The sequence below is a fragment of the Rutilus rutilus genome (genome assembly GCF_951802725.1).
Source record: "Rutilus rutilus genome assembly, chromosome: 19".
NCBI classification, from domain to species: Eukaryota; Metazoa; Chordata; class Actinopteri; order Cypriniformes; family Leuciscidae; genus Rutilus; species Rutilus rutilus.
Window position 1 is genome coordinate 24684024 of NC_140232.1, and position 20211 is coordinate 24704234.

Consider the following 20211-nt stretch of genomic DNA (forward strand, 5'->3'; position numbering starts at 1 on the left):
CAGGACCATTCCCAAAAGTTCATACTCTTACCTTTGAGATTGTTAAACAGTAGTTTGGGTTCTGCCATAATCTACTTGCTCTTATGTTGTTCAAATCCTTTTTTTTCTTCTTCTGTGGGACACAAAATTAGATATTTAGCAGAATGTCCAAGCTGCTTTATTCCATACGGTGAAAGTGGTGGGTGATTCACTTTTAAAAAGCATTATAAAGTTCTATAAAAGTGCTACAATTATATTCCAGTTCCTGAGTCTATAGCCATACAATAGGTTTGTGTGAGTAAAATACCAACATATGAGTCATAGTTTGAAGTGACAGTCAGGCGCTTGAGTATGCGCACATGCAAATGAGATTTGAGAGTAAAGGGGAAGAATTAGGGTGGAAGTAATATTTTTTTGCAATTTCTATTTGGGTCTGTTCCTCACAAAAATAAAACTTGTTGTTTCATAAAGGTTTAGAACAGCATAATGGTGATTAAATGACAGAATTTTTAATTTGTAGGTGAACTATTCAAAGTTATTTTTTTTAACTTGCGTTCTCATAATATGTGTTGATTGATTGGATTCACTTCCAAATATCAACATTTCAACTTTGTCTAAACGTACTAGTATCAACCGCCGTTAGAGAGCCATAACAGACCTTCTCCCTGTCCTGGGTCCTGGCAGCGCATGTCGAATGTTTGATTTGAAGAGGAGATGGCATCCATTCAAGGACTGGTGGCTAATCTGTGGTGCTACAGTATGGTGCTATATCTTTATTTGTCATAATCTCAAGATTCATGTTATTTTTTTATTTTAGGAATTGTTTTGTTAAAGGTAATACATTTGCTAAGGAAAAATATATAAGCAGGATTCTATGAAAACTAGAATTATTCTTAAAGTCTCTCTGCAGAGACACTAACTTTGTAATCATATATTTGGTACAATATTATGTGAAAGATGAAAATGCTGTTTTGCTTTTGATGGTAAGCTTTTTACTTTTTTTAATGTTAAAATTTTGCTGTGTTGCTACATTTGCAATAACTGTAGATTCACTTTGGAAATGCAGTCACACTTTTTTTGAGGACTTTTTTTAATGTTGATTTTCACATGCTACTCAGTAACATGCTGTACCGTCATGTGCCTGTGATGTAGTTTTTGCCCTCCGAATTATATGTAGACCAGTTGAAATGGATTTGAAATGCTGAATAAAAACATGCATTGTGTACAAATAATATGCAATGTTTCATTTGATCTGTATTAAATCCATTTCTTACATTTTCATTGAGATTTGGTTTTCACAGACTTTTATGTCTGTCACATACAAACCTCAGACTTGTCACGTCGTTTCTTTGTCATGCGGGTTGTCACATACATTGGTTGTATCTGCAATATATTTCTTTTCTGTATTGAATATAAAAAATAAACCTCAAAAACAATATTTCTGTTGCAGTGCCAGATTATGTTCCCATGGCCCTAAAGTTCAGCTTTGTTTTGCATTTTCAGGCCATGTGACTTGAGGCTGTGGAGGCCTCTTTAACTCTCAAACCAGATCTGTTTTGTTTTTAGAACTGTATACAGATTAAACGTGAGTGAGGGTGTGTTCAGTTTTGGTGTTTTGCAGGATGACTTTATCGTTTCTGTATCTTTTGTAGTTTGTCATCCATTCAGCAGGAGGGGCTGCATCCTGTCACACACCTCAGAGTAACGGCTGACCTGGAACCTGCGACACATTATTGGTTTGGCATGAACATGAGGGACATGAGTTTGACCAATTATGGGTCCTCTCTGTTTGTAGGCGTGTATGCGTGTGTACAGCCTGTGGTGAGAGAGCATGCAACTTCATGTCTCACCTAAGGGTTGTGGGAGTTTGAGGAAGTGATCTGTGATCTGTGCTCAGTGCTTGTCACAGTCTGCTTCCCTTCTCTAAACTTTCTGCTCTTGTGCTGTAGAGTCTACTGGTCATGGCAGGTTGCTGAGAAACCTTTGGATTGTCACACTCATCAAAGGAAGAACCACAAAGGAGGAGAAACGAACAGCACCGGCATAATGGTAATGTGTTCACTTGAGGTTTATCATTGCAATTAGATGTTTAATAAGTTCTCTTTTGACTTTTACTTATGGCTCATTTGGACTCACAGCACATCTGACTGTAAAATCTAAACCTATTTGTTGCCTCCTAAAAAAGACCCCTTGTTGATTAAACAACCCCTTGTCTTTTTTGAGCTATTCTGGGATATGCCTGTAAATAAGAGTATATAGAAATATACGTTCCTCATTGTACTCATAACACAACTGTTGGTGCTAATTTGAAGTTTCCTCTGTAAAGTCAAAAGCTTGAGACGACTCGTTTAGGATGAGTGAAACTAACTGAAAAGGAAGTTCTAAGAACAGCATCACACAAATGTGAACTCAAACCACTCCTTAAATGGAAGCCGATTAACCTCAGTTATCAGGCAAGGTTTAATTTACCATAAGTATTTGTAGCTTTTATTCTGTATATTTATTACCAGAGTGCACTTGGGGGCAGTCGTGGCCTAATGGTTAGAGAGTCAGACTGGAAACCTGAAGGTTGCGGGTTCGATTCTCAATACCGGCAGGAAATGAGCACCTAACCCCCAATCACTCCGGGTGTGTGTGTCCACGGTTTGCAGTGTGTGTGTGTTCTCTACCCACTACTCCGCAAGTTAGTGTGTGCACTAACTTGCATGGATTACAATACTTGGACTTCACATGTCACTTTCATTTTGTTGTTCATCAAAACCTGATGCTTTCAAACTGGTGAGATGTTCACGTTTCCTTTGGTAAGGTGATACTGAGGGCTTTCGTGATGTCAGGGTTAAAGCAGTTAGGTAGCTGAAAGCAGATTGGGACAGGGGTGGTGCTTCTGAAGGAAGTGAGCGTTTGACTATGTGGCGAGAGTTTTACAGAGGATTTTTTCGCAACAGCACCCAGAGGTGGGTGGATGAGGGGAAGTATGTCAGAGGGGACTTGCGGTTCCTGTCTCGGAACTTCCTCAACACTTCTACAGCTTTCTGAAGTTTGTGTCTTTCATAAACTGTACTTAATAGATCCACCAGAACTGGCCTACAACTTCCACCACTGGTCAGATGATGGATGCAAAGTTGATCCACATTGTAAAAATGAATATCATCTCATGATTGTCATGGAACACAAAAGAGAAGGTATTATGAAAAATATTCCAGCTGTTTTTGAGCATAAAATGAAAGCAACCCCAAATCCCATTGACTTTCATTGTATGGACAAAAACAAACCAAACTGAAACATTTCTCCCCAAAAAAAAAAGAAAAAAAATGTGTACAGATTTGTGAACTGTCTCTCAATTATGAATTAGATGTAGTTCCTCTTCCCTTATACCAATAGAGCATATCAGCTATTTCAACATCTTACATTTCTAAATGACTCAGAGTGATTTGTATTATAACATTTTGGAATATGAAGATCAGTGGATGAAGGTGTTTTCCGCTGGTCAAGCATTTTCCGCTTATTTTGGCTATTACCATCTAGTTCTAATAGGAAAGAGTAACACTGGTGATATTGTTAACAGTTTTTGACCATAAAATGTAATTCATTGGGCTCCAAAACAACCTCTGAGACACTTTTGTGTTCTATATAATATGAATGTAATCAGAATGTACTACATTCATCATTGTAATTATCATGTGACCTACCAGCGTCAGTTATGCTGCTTCACTGCCTTTCACAAATCCTCTCCCTGTGGCCTCATGGGATGATAAAGTTTCCATTGGATGCGTACTTTAAAATCTTGCTGGAAGAAGTTGGTCATCTGGCTACTTTTCACCTACTATTTTAGGAGTACTGTAAATACTGTTCATTTTTCACTTACTTTAAATTAGGGAAGTAAGCATATTTGGATGCAGTTTCCATCTGCTCTATCATTATATTAGTTCTTTACCTCAGCACAGACATCAGCAAACCAGTGTGGTTGATTCATTCATTTTTGTTTTGCTCATCAGGTGGTGAATTATAATTTCCTTTCCCCTTCATAGCATATCAGCTATTTCAGTATGTTTATTATCTGAATAACCCGCTATGGTTTTCATTCGCCAGTTTTAGAATATAAAGATCATGAAGGTGTTTTCCACTGATCGAGCATTTTCCAATTTTGAACATTAGTGATGTCATTCAGAAATAGGTCACCTTTATATAGTGATTGCAGTACAATGAGTGAAAAAAATGTGGCTGTAATCTTCATGGTCCTAATGCTCCTAAGACAAGACATTATGAACATTATGTAGCCTGTTATCTCTTCAATAAAAGAGATATGTATTTTCAGAAACTCTCGCGTCCATCAAACAACACTTAGCTGTAGCTCATATACCATGACCACGCTCCATGTGTGATGTTTGAGCTGTGGTCGAAACAAAGGCCAGGAATTCAGACCACAAACCCAGAAAATGTTTCACAGCTTCCTTATGGTGCAACACATCAAAAACAAATATGCTTTAAGAAGCTTATATAGAAAAATCTGGTTTACCTCAAATTTAAATGCAAAAATGAATGTGAACCCTGTAATGAGAGCTTCAACCTCTTCAATGCTAGCTTTGGAGCGCTTTCTCTATTGTCTTATTATATAAAACTGTTGAATTGTGCATCTCATGCTTGTTATATTATATATAGCATACAGTTGTATTCTTTTTCAAATTATGTTGAGAGATGTTATATCAGTTGATTATGCTAAGTAAGTCATAACCTTTAGAGGTATGTAATGCATCCAAATGTGACACAGCTGATCTATAACTTCCTTACATCTGTTGCTTGTTGCTTGGTAACTATCTGTGGTTTCCTGTCCTTATAACCACAAAAAAACACCTAATTTCAATCACCCATAATTAAAAAAAAATTGGGTTAATCAGAATCAGACTAGACCAATTCCAATGTGCGTTAATGACAGAACCTACTCTCTAAAAAAATGCTGTCGTTTCAACCCATGTCCGGGTCAAATATAGTCAAGCCCAACCATTTGGGTTTTAAAATGTCATTTAAACATTTAAACCAACTGTGGGTTTGTTAAACCAAACATGCGTTGAAACATTTTTTATTAACTACTTTAGCTTACCCTTACCTGTAGCTCAGCAGAGCCCTATTATTATTATTTTATATTATTGTTTTATTGGGTTGGTCAGTCTGTGTAAAATCCAGTATAGTGAGAATTTTATTTTTATCAATTGTATTTATTTTATAGAATTTAAAATCCGAAGTTTAAAACATTCTTTTTTGCGTCCGTCATTTTTAGAAACAACATGTTTTTGACTTTGTATTTATGAAGATCGTGTCTCCTGTTAAAACAAGTACATTCATGTATACAGATGCACATCTTCTCGGTTCAACTTTTAGTTTCTCTCCTTCTCTATCTGCAATCACCAGCGGTTAGGTATGGTGGTAAATACTTCAGCAACAGGGAAAACTGAAAGAGGAACTGGATGCTGCAAGTCGGACATGACCTTCAGTTTTCCCATGGCAGGGTCTTTTCCTCACTTGAATATCAGTGCAGTATGCTAGCTAAGAATCTTGTTCCTTAGTAAGAAGTAAAAGGGTAACATAATGCCTTAGTTATGAGGGGAAAAAATCAGCTGTTTGGTGTTTCCTGTTGGGTTTACACAGTAATTTAATGTCACTAATGCAACCAATTTGATGGTAATAAAAAACGTTAATAATATCAACGATGGGTTTGAAAAAGAAGTAAATGTGCTTCATGTAAGTAAAACGGGCTGTGGATATCATTTCATGTTAGATTTACACTCTAACAACCGCATAAGCTCTTCTGACTTATAAATTCCTTCCTGTAGACCTGTTCAGTTTGTAGTCATAAAGGAGTCCCTCAAGAATTTTGTATGGGTATTTAGAAATAGTAGTTTAGGATTTAGAAAGTATAATGTTTGTAGTTAAACAGTTGTTTGCTTTAAAAAAAAAACAAAAAAACATCAGTTGCTATAAAAGGACTACAACTTCTGTCTATTTCGACAAGGACGTAAACTCACATCTTTGTCGTACATTTCTTTGGTTAAGTCATTAGCCATTCAAGTTGGCTGATAAATGGAAGTTGTGACTCTATTTTCTCTCTCTTTGTATCATCTCTCCTTCAGGCCAGTAAGTATCACTGGCAGAGCCAGAATGTCAAGCAGAGTGGTGTTGATGACATGGTGCTTCTCTCCAAAATCACCGAAGATGCCATCGTGGAAAATCTCAAAAAGAGATACATGGACGACTACATCTTTGTATCCTTGATCTCCAAGGGATTAAATCACTCTAGTCTGGATTGTTACACTCCTCTCAACTGATCAGTTAGCACTGCATGTGTTGTAAAGGCTGTATGGTCACTCACAGAAGGTTGATTAGAAGTTTTGTCTTCCTCTTTTGTTTATGTGTGTCTCAACAGTTAGCACACACTCACTTCCTGATTTTACAGGACGCTAAGTAGCCACTCTTTGTTGTGTTACATGAAAACTTTATTTTGGTCCATTCGCAGAAAATGCTGACTGACTGTCTGACATCTATGCGGCTAAGCAGTTAATATGTCAGTTATGGAACTTAATAACTGATTATAACTACTATAATACACTTAACATAAATTTTTATATATATATATATATGAAGAGTTCAGATGCAAAAGCCTCTAAGTGCCATCTGAAATTTTCTTCTAAAATGATCATTTTTATCAAGTTTGTATATTTAAGTTCAGTAATTCCACTTAAATGGGAATGAAAATTACCTATTAATTGTCATTTAAGTGAAATTACTGAACTTAAATATACGAGCTTCATAAAAATGATCATTCTAGAAGAAAATTTCAGATGGCACTTAGAGGCTTTTGCATCTGAACTCTTCATATATATATATATATATATCACCAAATGATTTCTGAAGTATCATGTGACACTGAAGACTGGAGTAATGATGCTGAAAAATTCAGCTTTACCATCACAGGAATAAATAAGATTTTAAAATAAATTAAAATAGAAAAGAGATGTTTCAATTGTGATAATATTTCACAATATTTTAATATTTGCAGCATTGGTGAGCAGAAGAGACTAATACCACACCCACATTTTTTATATAGTATATAATCTACTATGCATTCTACTGAATTGAACTGAAGCAAACAGAATTGGATTGAATTGAACTGGATTGTTGGTATGTCCTTAACTGTGATTTGAAGACCTATATAGGGCCTGTCTTGATATCGGTGAATCCTTTCAAACAGATGCCGTACTTCACTGACCGTGAGATTGAGCTCTACCAGGGAGCTGTAGGTCAAATACAATGAACACTTGCTGTCATTATATCAATAATTCTCACGTTTATCATGCATTTAACATGATTGTCAGATTCACAGCCATCTCTCTCTTTCTTTAGGCCCAGTATGAGAACCCACCACACGTTTACGCTCTGACAGACAACATGTACAGGAACATGATGATTGACAGTGAAAATCAATGTGTTATTATCAGGTTTGTTCTTACATGATATGTGTTGTCTGTTTCAACACAGATTTGATGTTCTTCTGTAACTTGTCACATTCAAACCCAAGCCCGTGTTCACAAGACTTTCTGCAGAGATCCACATTTCAGTATCAGTGTCATTCGCTGATATCACTTTTTATACTTAGTCCTGTTCTCACTGTTGGCAGTTCCTTCCTCGGTTTGTCACACCCACAAAAAGGCTTTGCAGCAGTGGTCACCATTCTTAGTATAGTTTCCTTCCTGATTTACGCTGACAGTAAAGAAGACCTAGGAAATGTTGTTTATTAATGGCTCCCTTGCTACCTCACTGCCCAGTCAAAGTTTGTATTAAGGTTCCTTGCAAGGTATCTTCCAAAAGCACCAAACTATCACGTCTAATGAACTAGAACAAATCAAGCGAGCTTTAGACGTAACCACAACAATATTTAATTACTATAATAAGGACATTTCTAAATTGAATTCCTTCAACTATGCCATTTTTATTATTTCAACCAACCACTGAACATGATTATGGGATATTATTGGCACCGAAATATGTATGTGACTGACCAAATAGGAACATCTTCATTTCGCAAGATGTGCCCTGAGGCCTTGCCTACTTCCATTTTTTTGTCTCGGCCAATGAGGATGAGGATAGCCAAATGTAGACATGCCATTTTATTCAGTTTACCAGTGCTGTCAATTCTGTTAAACAGTATTTAAAGAATTAAAAAGGTTTAAAAGCCACTAGCCACAACTTCCTGTGACAGTGACGCCCTAATATTAAAAATCATCTTTGTGTGTGTGTGTGTGTGTGTGTGTGTGTGGGTAAGAATATGGCATGTGAGAATATGAATTCAAACAGCACTGATGTAAAGATGTTGAATAAGACACGTGTGTTATGTTCACCTCCTTCAGCGGAGAAAGCGGGGCAGGAAAAACAGTTGCTGCTAAGTACATTATGGGCTACATATCAAAAGTATCAGGTGGAGGAGCTAAAGTACAGGTAACATCTGTGTTTAGAATATTTTTTTACCTTGTAGGAAGCAAGTCTTAGTTCTAAAACCTGTCCTGTGTCGTTTTTGTTGTTCAGCATGTGAAGGATATTATCCTGCAGTCAAACCCTCTACTGGAAGCGTTTGGCAATGCGAAGACAGTCCGCAACAACAATTCAAGCCGTTTTGTGCGTTTCACACTCACATATATCCAGCTCAGTCTTATGAATTTACAACACGCAAACCTGTGTTCCATTACTGTGAGTAACGCTAGCTCGATTGACAGGGCAAATACTTTGAGATCCAGTTTAGTCGAGGAGGAGAGCCAGACGGAGGGAAGATCTCCAACTTCCTGCTGGAAAAATCAAGAGTCGTGAGCCAGAATGAAAATGAAAGGAGCTTTCACATCTTCTACCAGGTAGGAAAGAGAAAATTTGGGTTATTCTATTACCTTTTTCTAATTATAGGAGCATATCTTTGTTTAGACTGTGTCTTAAATATTACATTTTTGAAATAATGTTTTTTCAAAGTGAGCCACCGAGGTCTCAAAAAAAGCTTTGTCATTTTTTTGTTTTGTTTTGTTTTGAGTTTAACAGTGTTTAGAAAAACTACAGATCAGGAAAAAGGGAGTAAAACACACACACACACACACACACACACAAAAAAAAACCACATCAGTCACATAAAAAAATCATTAAATATGTAATATTTAAATAATTATTTAATATATAAATATTTATTATTAGTGACTTCTGGAAAAATAATAGAAATACATAGTGTCTTAAATATTACATTTCTGAAATAAATTTTCTTTTTCAAAATAATTTACCACGGTCTCAAAAAAATAGCTTTTTTTGTCAATTTCTTTTTTCCCTTTTTTTGTTGAACAGGGTTTAAAAATAACAGAAAAGAAAATTTAAATAAAATAACTACAGAACAACAAAGAAAAAGAAAAAAAATCCCACTGTCACAATCAAAAATAAATGAAATGTGTAATATTTAATATATTTATCATTTAAATATATGAAATATTTAATAAAAATATGTAATATTTTTTCCCAGAGTTGCATCTAGAAAGAATTCATAGAATAAAAAACAACAACATTCATGTTGAACACACACAATTTTCACGTAAGACTGATGGGTCATATGAATAGATATTGAATAAACCACCACTCTGTTTTTAGCTAATAGATGGATGCACGCCTCAGCAAAAGGAAGAATTGGGAATTATGACCCCAGATTACTACTACTACCTGAACCAGTCTGGAACATACAAGGTGGATGGAACTAACGACAGCAAGGACTTCCAGGAAACCATGGTACATAATTTCATCAGTATTATCATGCCAGATTAAATGTGTCACCTCCATGAACCAAATACATTAAAAGTAGCAAAGTTTGTCAGTTCCAGCCACCTTGAGTTTTGATGATTTGGTCTACAGGAAGCCATGCAGGTGATAGGCATACCAGACATTGTTCAGAGGCAGGTACTGCAGATTGTAGCTGGCATCTTACATCTGGGCGCCATCAGTTTCATTGAGGTGGGAAACTACGGGCAAGTGGAAAGCACGGACTGTAAGTGATATGCAGATGAAGTAAATGCTTCCCTGTTTGCTGTTTTGAGATCACCATTGATCGCCATCTTAATTTCTATCTTCAAAAATATTTTGTCAGACTTCGCAGTCGCACTGACATCTTTTACCCTGCTTTCAACCCAGTATTGGCTTTCCCTGCCTACTTGCTGGGCATCGACCAGAACCGTCTACAGGAGAAAATCACCAGCAGGAAAATGGACTCCAAATGGGGTGGTAAATCTGAATCCATCGACGTGACACTGAACAGGGAACAAGCGTGTCACACGCGTGACGCTCTATCCAAAGCCCTCTATGCCCGTCTGTTTGACTACCTAGTTGAGGTTAGTGAATGACATATGAACACACAGTAACCATTAGTTGGGAAAAAGGGTAATTTTTTTTTGTCTTTCTCTGTCTGAGCAGGCAATAAATAAAGCCATACAGAAACCCACTGAAGAGCTCAGTGTTGGCGTTCTGGATATTTATGGATTTGAGATTTTCCAAGTAAGTATTCTTTCCTTTCATTGATTGTGATTGGGTCAATTAATCAGTCAATAAGGCATATTTGTCATTTTAACTGACTGTAAATCTACACTTCCATTCAGAGGCTTGGGGTCAGTAAGGGGTTATTTTTTTTTATCAAATAATTTCAAATTTAAGCATAAGAGACTTCTTTCAAAAACATTTTTAAAAAAGTCTTAAGGCTCCATTCACACCAAGGAAAATAACTATAAAGATAATGAAAAAGATCTAGTTCTAAAAATCGTTCTTAATATAAAAGAATAGCAGAGTTCACACCACAGGTATAACAAAAAGGCACAGAGAACCGATATAGTTGGAATCACTTTCAGAACTATTTTATCCAGCTGATGAACGATAAAAACATTAACAGCCAATCAGAATCTATCCTGCTGTAACAAACTCGAGCATTTAAAGCGGCTGAACTGCAACGTGCTTATAATAAACAGAACGATATTGTCCGCTGGTGTGAACGCTAATAGTTATTTTTATAGTTATCGTTCTGGTGTGCACAGGCCATTAGCCCCCAAACTTTTGAACATTAGTGTATTTTGTGTTTTTTTTTTTTATATGCATAAAAAAGTAACATTCTGCGAAAATTGTATTGAATTAAATTCATATAATTAATAATAATAATTATCTTTTTATTTTAGAGGAATGGTTTTGAACAGTTCTGTATCAACTTTGTGAATGAAAAGTTGCAGCAGATCTTTATTGAATTGACACTGAAAGCAGAACAGGTACAAAAAACAAATCATTCATTACACTTTTCACTAGTTTCTGTCCTGACCGATCTGACAGACTGTTTTTACCTCCCACAGGAAGAGTATGTACAGGAGGGCATCAAATGGACACCCATAGAATACTTTAACAACAAAGTTGTGTGTGACTTAATAGAAAATAAACTGGTAAGCCTGCAAAGGGGCTGTGCTATATTTAATATTGATAGTAATTCATAATGATATAATTGTTTTATTTGCTTAACTCCATTCCCCCTTAATCCCAGAATCCTCCTGGCATCATGAGTGTGCTGGATGATGTGTGTGCCACCATGCACGCCACCAAAGAGGGTGTTGATATAACTCTGCTTCAGAAGCTACAGGCTGCTGTGGGGACGCACGAACACTTCAACAACTGGAACTCGGGTTTTGTCATTCACCACTACGCTGGCAAGGTGTGTGTTATGACTTTTGTTCCAAGAAATTAATACTTGTATTCAGCAATGATGCATTAAATGATCAAAAGTGACAGTAAATGCATTTATAATGTCACAAAAGATTTCTATTTCAAATAAATATTCATCAAAGAAAAAAAAAACATGGTTTCCTCAAAAATATTAAGCAGCACATCTGTTTTCAACATTGATAATAATAACAATAAGTTTCTTGAGCAGCATATTAAAATGATTTCCGAAGGATCATGTGACGCTGAAGACTGGAGTAATTACTGGTGGCTAAACTTTGCCGTCACAGGAATAAATTAAATTTGAAAATATATTAAAATAGAAAACAGTTATTTTAAATTGTAATATTTTGATACATTTTTTTTTTTTTTTTGTATTTTTGATCAAATAAATGCAGCTTTGGTGAGCACAAGAGACTTTCAAATACATACAGTGCTGTAGCACTACTAAATTTCTTCTTACTAAGTACTTCTTTAAATCAGGTGTCGTACGATATCAACGGTTTCTGCGAGAGAAACAGAGACGTCCTTTTCCCTGATCTCATAGAACTGATGCAGAGCAGCCAATAGTAAGTGCTATTTCTCTATTTCTCTCTCCTTGGAAGCACAGTCCATATTGTTAGGCTGTGTTTAGGTCTGGTAAAGGTTAGAGAATATAATGTAATGGAAAGTCAAAGAAAGATGAGCATAATCAATTTTCGCTGAAAGAACTCTTTTTCTCCTCTTGGAAAACACCAGCCAATTGACATATTCACTTTTCCCGTAACCTTAATCAACATGTTACAAACATCCAAAAATATTTATTTCTCTGGCATTGCAGCGACTTCATCCAAAGCCTCTTCCCAGAAAACCTCAACACGGAAAAGAAAGGTAGACCATCCACTGCTAGCTCGAAGATCAAAGTAAGACCAATGTCCTTATTAAACTCTGAGGATCAGCATACCTGTCATATTTTCTTTAGTCACTCACTGACTGTCTGGCCCACAGAGGCAAGCCAATGAGTTGGTTAGCACACTGATGAAGTGCACACCACACTATATCCGCTGCATCAAACCCAACGAGACCAAGAGGCCCAAGGACTGGGAGGAGAGCAGGTGAGTCGTTCAATATAACATCATGCTCAGACTCCAGATATTATGCAAAGATCACGTGATATTCATAAATTTCCTTTTTATGTTCCCAGAGCGAAACATCAGGTGGAATATCTTGGCTTAAGGGAAAATATTAGGGTACGACGTGCAGGCTTTGCCTATCGTAGAGTCTTCCAGAAGTTTTTACAGAGGTAAGAGTAAGCTTGAAATAATGTTTGGTCGTAAAATATCATTGCAAATGTGTTTTTATATGGACATTTTAGTAGTACTGCAGTCCAATACTTGACTTAGCTCTGGGGTTTTCCAGTTAAGTGAATTAACCTCAAGTGAGGGAGCTCAAATAAATTAGCCTCAGGTGTTAATCTCAGTGGAAATATCGCTGGGGTGTTAATCATAGGGCGGACGAAGTGTGTTGATCTCAGGTAACTGATTCACACTTGTGTTTTGCTAGGTATGCCATCCTAACAGCGGAGACGTGGCCACATTGGCGTGGTGCGGAACAGCAGGGCGTTTTGCACCTCTTGCGTTGTGTAAACATGGACACGGATCAGTACCAAATGGGCCGCACCAAAGTCTTCATCAAGAATCCAGAGTCGGTGAGGCTCAGAAATCACCTAAAAAGTCAACTCCAACCATACAATCAAGGCCTAAAAAAAAAAACATTAAACATAATTTAACAAATCCTGACATAACCTTAAACATTTCTTATTTCAACTCCTAATTGTAGCTATTTTTGCTGGAGGAGATGCGAGAGAGGAAGTTTGACACATTTGCCAGAACCATCCAAAAGGCATGGAGGAAATACATCGCCCGGAGGAAATATGAACAGATGCGGGAGGAAGGTGAATATAAGTCTATAAAACCTAGCCCACACAAGCAGCATCCTAAGAGGTCCTTACAAGGTCATAGAACCTTGTAAATGATTCCCATTGATTTCAAAAGAGTTTGCCGTTAGCATGTTGCTAAGCTAACGGCAGGGTTGTTTAATAAGCATAAAAATACACAGCACACACAAACATTGGGTACGATAATACATTTTTAATCATACCTAACTATTTTAAGTGATTATTTTCAGTATTGAAATTAAATAAATGTATTTATTAAAGGTATAGTGGAGGATTTTTTACTTTCGGATGGATCACCTATACTATTGGTCCTCCTAATTGTCAATCATTCTGGTGAATTAATCAAACTTGTTCAAAAAGTGGAGAGGGCGGGTCTTATCTAAAATTCGGAAAGATCCTCCACTATACCTTTAACTACATTTCTGTTTTTTAATGTTTACATAACATATGGTATACCCTGTAATAGCAAATTGCACGTGAGGTTGCACACTTATTTTTCTCTCTCTCTGTCTTTCTCATTTTTTAGCCTCTGATATACTGTATAACTTTAAAGAACGACGTAGGAATAGTATAAACAGGAACTTCGTTGGCGATTACCTGGGCATGGAAGAGAAGCCTGAACTCCGGCAGTTCATGGCCAAGAGGGAGCGGGTTGACTTTGCAGACTCGGTCAACAAGTTTGACCGTAGGTTCAAGGTGAGAAACTAATTAGTAAACATTATATTTACTGTTTCTAAAAGAAGTCTCTTATGCTCATTAAGGATGTATTTATTTGATCAAAAGCATTAAAAACAGCAATAATGTGAAATATTTAAAATACCCGTTTTCTATTTCTTATATTTAAAAATGCAGTGTATTCCTGTGATGGTAAAGCTGAATTTTCAGCATCATTATTTTAGTCTTCAGTGTCACTTGATTCTTCAAAAATCATTCTAATATGCTGATTTGCTGCTCAATAAACATTTCTAATAATCAATCTTAAAGACGGTTGTGCTGCTTAATATTAGTTATTTATTATTTAAAATAGATTAAATAAGGGCAAAAATAAGCTGTAATCATTTTTTTGTTGATTTTTTTAGTCTATAAAGAGAGATCTAATACTGTCACCGAAATCCATCTACCTAATCGGTCGGGAAAAGATAAAGAAAGGACCAGAGAAGGGCCTGATAAAGGAAGTTCTGAAAAGAAGACTGGACATTTCTAGCGTCCGTTCGATCTCTTTGAGGTAAGTTGCTGCCTCATATTGCCCGTTTTAAAGGTATAAACTGTACATGTAATTGTGCTGGAACCACATGAATCCCATATAAGTCAGAATATAGTGACATTGCTATTTCAAGGCTTTTTGTAGCAATTGCTCATTTAAGAGGGATCAGCTGTGAAGAAAATTTGTTAATGTGGAAATATTCCACTTGTAAAAAGGTTTTTCTCTATAATAGTCTCAACTGCATATGTCAAAGGCATTGCATATTTATCTACAATACAGCTGTTGTGAAAACCTGTGTTATTTCGTTCTGTATTCTTCTGTTTGGGCCTGAGCTAATGCGGTAAAGCTGCTCGTTTATGCTGTGTATACTTTATACACAGTCGTGCTTTACATGCAGATTTATTACTGTGAGAAACAAACAAGCCTCCAGACCAGAAGAGCTTATACGGAAGTTCTGCGGGGTCCAACTATTTGCAAAAGTGCAAAAAGGAAATTAGCAAACAGGAAATGAGTTCATATTTATGGCGGCTCAGTTCATTTTTTTCTGCCATATATGTCAAGTCTGAGAGATAATGAAAGTAGGGGGGGAGGGGGGGTTGAACAAGAGGGTCACGGATGTTGTTTGTCTACTCATGATGATGATGTATAATGATAATTTATCAAAGACGCATGAAGATAATGTGCAAATTAATTACAGAGTCGATAATAACATTTTCTGTGCTTTGTGATCTCATCAGTCATGTCCTCTTTCATTTTTCTGTCCTTAATTGCTCATAATTCTTCTTCTTCGAGATATAAGTCGTCCAGCACCATTTGAGCTGTGCACATGAGTTTTGCCTGGTTTATGATAAAACATCGTTTGTTGGATTTAATTTATACATTTGTTGTTAGGTCTTCTTTGACATGGTTTCTTTTCGCAGTCACACCCAAAAATGCTTTACATATTTTATACTTAAAATGATAATATGGAATGATATCTATTAATATAAAGTTAAAAGGAACAAGTTTTGGTGTCGATGAAGGCTTATTGATGGGGGTAAAATGTTTTTGAAAGAATTCTCTTATGCTCACCAAGGCTGCATTTGTTTGATTAAAAATGACATTTTATTAGAATTTAAAATAACTGTTTTCTATTTTGATTATAGGTTGAAATAATTTGGTTGATAATAATATAGGTTGAATTTTCAGCAGCCATTTCTCCAGTCTTCAGTGTCATATGATCCTTCAGAAATTATTCTGATATGCTGATTTGGTGCAAGAAACGCGTATTATTATGAAATCGTCATACATTTTTTAGGATTGTTTGATGAATAGAAAGTTCAAAGAAATCTTTTGTAACATTATAAATGTCTTAACTGTCTCTTTTGATCAGTTTAATGCATCCTTGAGTGAAAGCGTTCTTTTTACTGACCCCAAACTTTTGACAGTAGTGTATTTAAGGCATCAGTGACCAAGATCACCCTAGAAAATGCCCTAAAAACACTGGGCAAATTCTTATTATTGGAATTATATTGAATGTGAACCTTTATATTTTCTTCTGGAAAAATCAAAAATGTTTCTTTGTTCATTTCCCTCCAGCACAAGGCAAGATGACTTCTTCATCCTTCATGAAACTGAGTACGACAGTCTGCTGGAGTCCATGTTTAAGACCGAGTTCATCAGTCTGCTGTGCAAGCGCTATGAGGAGCAAACCCGAAGCAAACTCTCACTGAACTTCAGCGATAGGTGCCGATTACTCTCCCTCTCGTTTCTCATTGATCTCATTCCAGTGCAGAACATGAATGAATGGTAATGTTTTGTGCAGGCTGGAGTTCCATGTGAAAAAGGAGGGCTGGGGAGGAGGCGGCACCCGTATGGTGGTATTCCAGAGGGGACAGACTGAGACAACTGTGATCAAACCTGCAGGAAAGACCCTTACTGTCTCTGTAGGAGATGGACTGCCAAAGACATCCAGTACGTGAGATGGTTTAGTGGATGAAGTGTCAACAGTTGCACAAAAACTCTTCACTGAGCTTCAATTTTTGTTTTTCTCCAGAGCCAACGAGGAAGGGAATGCCACAGAGTGGTGGTGGAGGAAGAAGAAGCCAGCCACAGCACAGAGGTATAAAAACTCCTAACTTATGGATCAAGCTGAAATTCTGCACTGTAACTGCTGTTGAATCACATGGAAAAATTTATATTCTCCAGTTGCTGTAGCTATAATCCTTGTTTTATATGCAAAATGAATCCAAATTTTGAAAATTTAGTTTGATTAATGTAGTGATCTGTGCTTTACGGAGCATTACAGAGCCCCGTATCTCTAATGAACAAAAACAAGGCAACCGTGGCAAGGCAACACTTGTGTGGACAAAATGGAGAAAGAAGGAGAATGAAGAATCATTTTCACACATGAATTGGCACCTCTGAGTCCATACCTCAGATTCATTGAAAAGAAAAACCCTCTTGATGGAAATATATGCTGTGATGTTATTTCCATCAAGAGGTGCATTCATTTTTGGTCAAGATCTTGTTTTGACAATGCAAGAGTCAAGCACTCTGTAAAGTCTATTCCAGCACATCCCAAAGACTTTCAATGAATTTAAGGTCTGGACAATTTTTGGTTTTGTTTTTATTTTTTAAACTGATGGATCGTGGGCCTCAGTGTCAAAAATAAATACAAAACCTGCCCTAATTGAAAGAAAACAAGCTGACAAAAGGATTGAATCCAATATTTGGTGATAAGGTAGCATAACGACAGATTTATAAGCAATTTTTTGCAGGCCGGTCATTTTTGACCGGGAACATCTCAAGTGTTATAGGGATTTTAACACATCACAAGGGTTAAAACACAACAAAAGATTAGTAAAACATGATTTAAAATGTAACTTTTAAGTTGACATTATTACAAGGTGAACTTTTTAAGTCTGTTAAAAAAGTCATGAAAGTGTACTTTCTTGAAGTACACTTAAGTAGCCTTTATATTATATTAACTTTAAGATTTAAAGTACAACAAGTGCACATTCAGTACAAATTAAGCACACTTCTTGTTTACAAGAGAAAACTTCCTGAGAGTAAATAAACCTTAGGAGGAACCAACGCTCAAAACTCATTCTACTCTGGTTGGCCTTAAAGGGATAGTTCACTTTGAAATTAATTTTTGATATGTTTTAGCTTACCTCAAGGGCATCCAAGATGTAGGTGTCTTTGTTTCCGCAGTAGTTTCAATTTTGATATTTTTAGGTCAAACCGTTCTTGTCTGTCAGTCATATAATGCAGGTCGATGGTCACTGTCTCAAAACACAAGCACAGAGTCCAAATTAAAACAATTCCCCATCGTCCAAATTAAACAATTCCCCATCATAAGTACACATTGATGGCCTAAGACACGAAACGAGCGGTTTGTGTGAGAAAACGAACAGTACTATTTATATCGTTGTTATCTCTTGAACACAGCACACGTCCAAATGATCTGACGGCGCGGGCGGGTATAGATATATACATAGATGTCGCCTTGGCTACGGTTTCGTTCCAATGAACTGCAGTAGCGAAGGCGACATCTAGTGTATACATCTATACCCGCCCACGGCCGGGTATAGATGTATACACTAGATGTCGCTTGGCTACGGTTTCGTTCCAATGAACTGCAGTAGCCAAGGCGACATCTATTTATATATCTATACCCGCCCACGCCGTCAGATCATTTGGACGTGTGCTGTGTGTTCAAGAGATAACAACGATATAAATAGTACTGTTCGTTTTCTCACACAAACCGCTCGTTTCGTGTCTTAGGCCATCAATGTGTACTTACGATGGGGAATTGTTTAATTTGGACGATGGGGAATTGTTTTAATTTGGACTCTATGCTTGTGTTTTGAGACAGTGACCATCGACCTGCATTATATGACTGACAGACAAGAACGGTTTGACCTAAAAATATCAAAATTGAAACTACTGCGGAAAAAAAGACACCTACATCTTGGATGCCCTTGAGGTAAGCTAAAACATACCAAAATTTTATTTCAAAGTGAACTATCCCTTTAAGGTCGTCTTGGGCAACAGTACCTTAGCAATGAACATTATTCCCATTTGTAGTGTCCGGCTTTACAATTTTTAACAATATTCTAAAAAAAACTTGAGCTGACACCCTAATCGATATGATACACACCAGTAACCCTCTATATAATGTGTATTTCTAACAGGGGGCCATCAGAACGGGGCTGCACAGTTTAACCGGGCTGGTGCTCCGCAGCAGCAGCAGAGGGAAGTGACGTACTCCATGCCAATGAGGCAGAACCCCCCACCGAGCAACGCTCTACCTAAACTGGGATCACAGAAGAATCAAAGAGGTTCCAGGCCAGCCCAGAATCAGTCCACGAACCTTGACTTCCTCAATGTGCCTGATCAGGGCATGTCAGGGTAAGAGAAAGGATAGACTTGCAAATACAAAAAAAACATCTCGAATCCAATTTTTGTAAATACTAAAGAGTCTAAAATCTCACCAGAATGCAGCGGAAAAGGAGCATCAGTCAACGGCCTCCACCGGCCCCCTCTAGCCGTCCCAAACCTCAGCCCCGACCGCAGGGTCCTCGATGCAGAGCACTTTATCAGTATTTTGGCCAGGATGTGGATGAAATTAGCTTTGACGTCAATGATATCATAGACCTAATCACTGATGGTGAGGCCTGGAAATAAGAAAGAATGCTGTGGTTTAGATTTAGACTTGAATTGTTTCTAATATTCCTCTGGCTTTCCTGTAGATCCATCAGGGTGGTGGAGAGGGCGGATTCATGGGAAGGAGGGTCTCTTTCCTGGGAACTATGTGGAGAAGATCTGACGTCTGCATGCCAGCAAGGTAGACCGCACTGATGAAACCAGCACCTGACTTTTGACCTTTAACCTCCTAGGTCACGGAATTCCCTAGGCTCTGAGATTTTGCACTCAAGCCAGTGACGAGATCTTTTAGGGTTTGTTGTAACATTTTTTTTTATGATGATTTTTGTAAGTACATTTTTTTTACAAAATAGAACATTTTGTTGGTACAGTTTTCAGGCTAAGAGAGCACATACACTGTTTACAAAGACTCTGCACTGCCCACAAATGACCACTTGACTGCACTGTTGTGCAGTTTTTCAAGAACAGTTTTAATGGAAGAACAACAATCACAGGCTTTTCCTTATTTTTTGTGTAATTTTCTGAAAACTGTATATTTAAAAAAAAAAAAGAAAGAAAATATTTTCAATGTATTGCATGATGTTTGATCCTTTTTTGTAATTTTATTTTCTCTTCTGTGTAAAATCTTCAATCTCAAAAAAATAAATTGATGTCTGTGGTACTAACATTATTAAAGAGAGCTTTGTTT

General features: G+C 37.0%; 1 protein-coding gene across 1 annotated transcript; it reads left to right on the forward strand.

Moving 5' to 3' along the window:
• Nucleotides 1-1837: 1837 nt before the first annotated feature.
• On the forward strand, nucleotides 1838-20190 carry myo1f (myosin IF). The gene is made up of 28 exons (XM_084390208.1): nucleotides 1838-2028; nucleotides 6105-6236; nucleotides 7178-7267; nucleotides 7375-7469; nucleotides 8379-8466; nucleotides 8554-8643; nucleotides 8742-8873; nucleotides 9643-9777; nucleotides 9901-10033; nucleotides 10177-10373; nucleotides 10456-10536; nucleotides 11205-11291; nucleotides 11373-11459; nucleotides 11558-11725; nucleotides 12217-12302; nucleotides 12554-12635; nucleotides 12721-12827; nucleotides 12917-13015; nucleotides 13276-13420; nucleotides 13552-13666; nucleotides 14196-14365; nucleotides 14749-14894; nucleotides 16452-16598; nucleotides 16678-16826; nucleotides 16909-16974; nucleotides 19052-19268; nucleotides 19355-19527; nucleotides 19610-20190. The coding sequence occupies exons 1-28, from the start codon at nucleotides 2026-2028 to the stop codon at nucleotides 19684-19686; spliced, it is 3297 nt and encodes a 1098-aa protein (XP_084246334.1). The 5' UTR covers nucleotides 1838-2025; the 3' UTR covers nucleotides 19687-20190.
• Nucleotides 20191-20211: the final 21 nt, after the last annotated feature.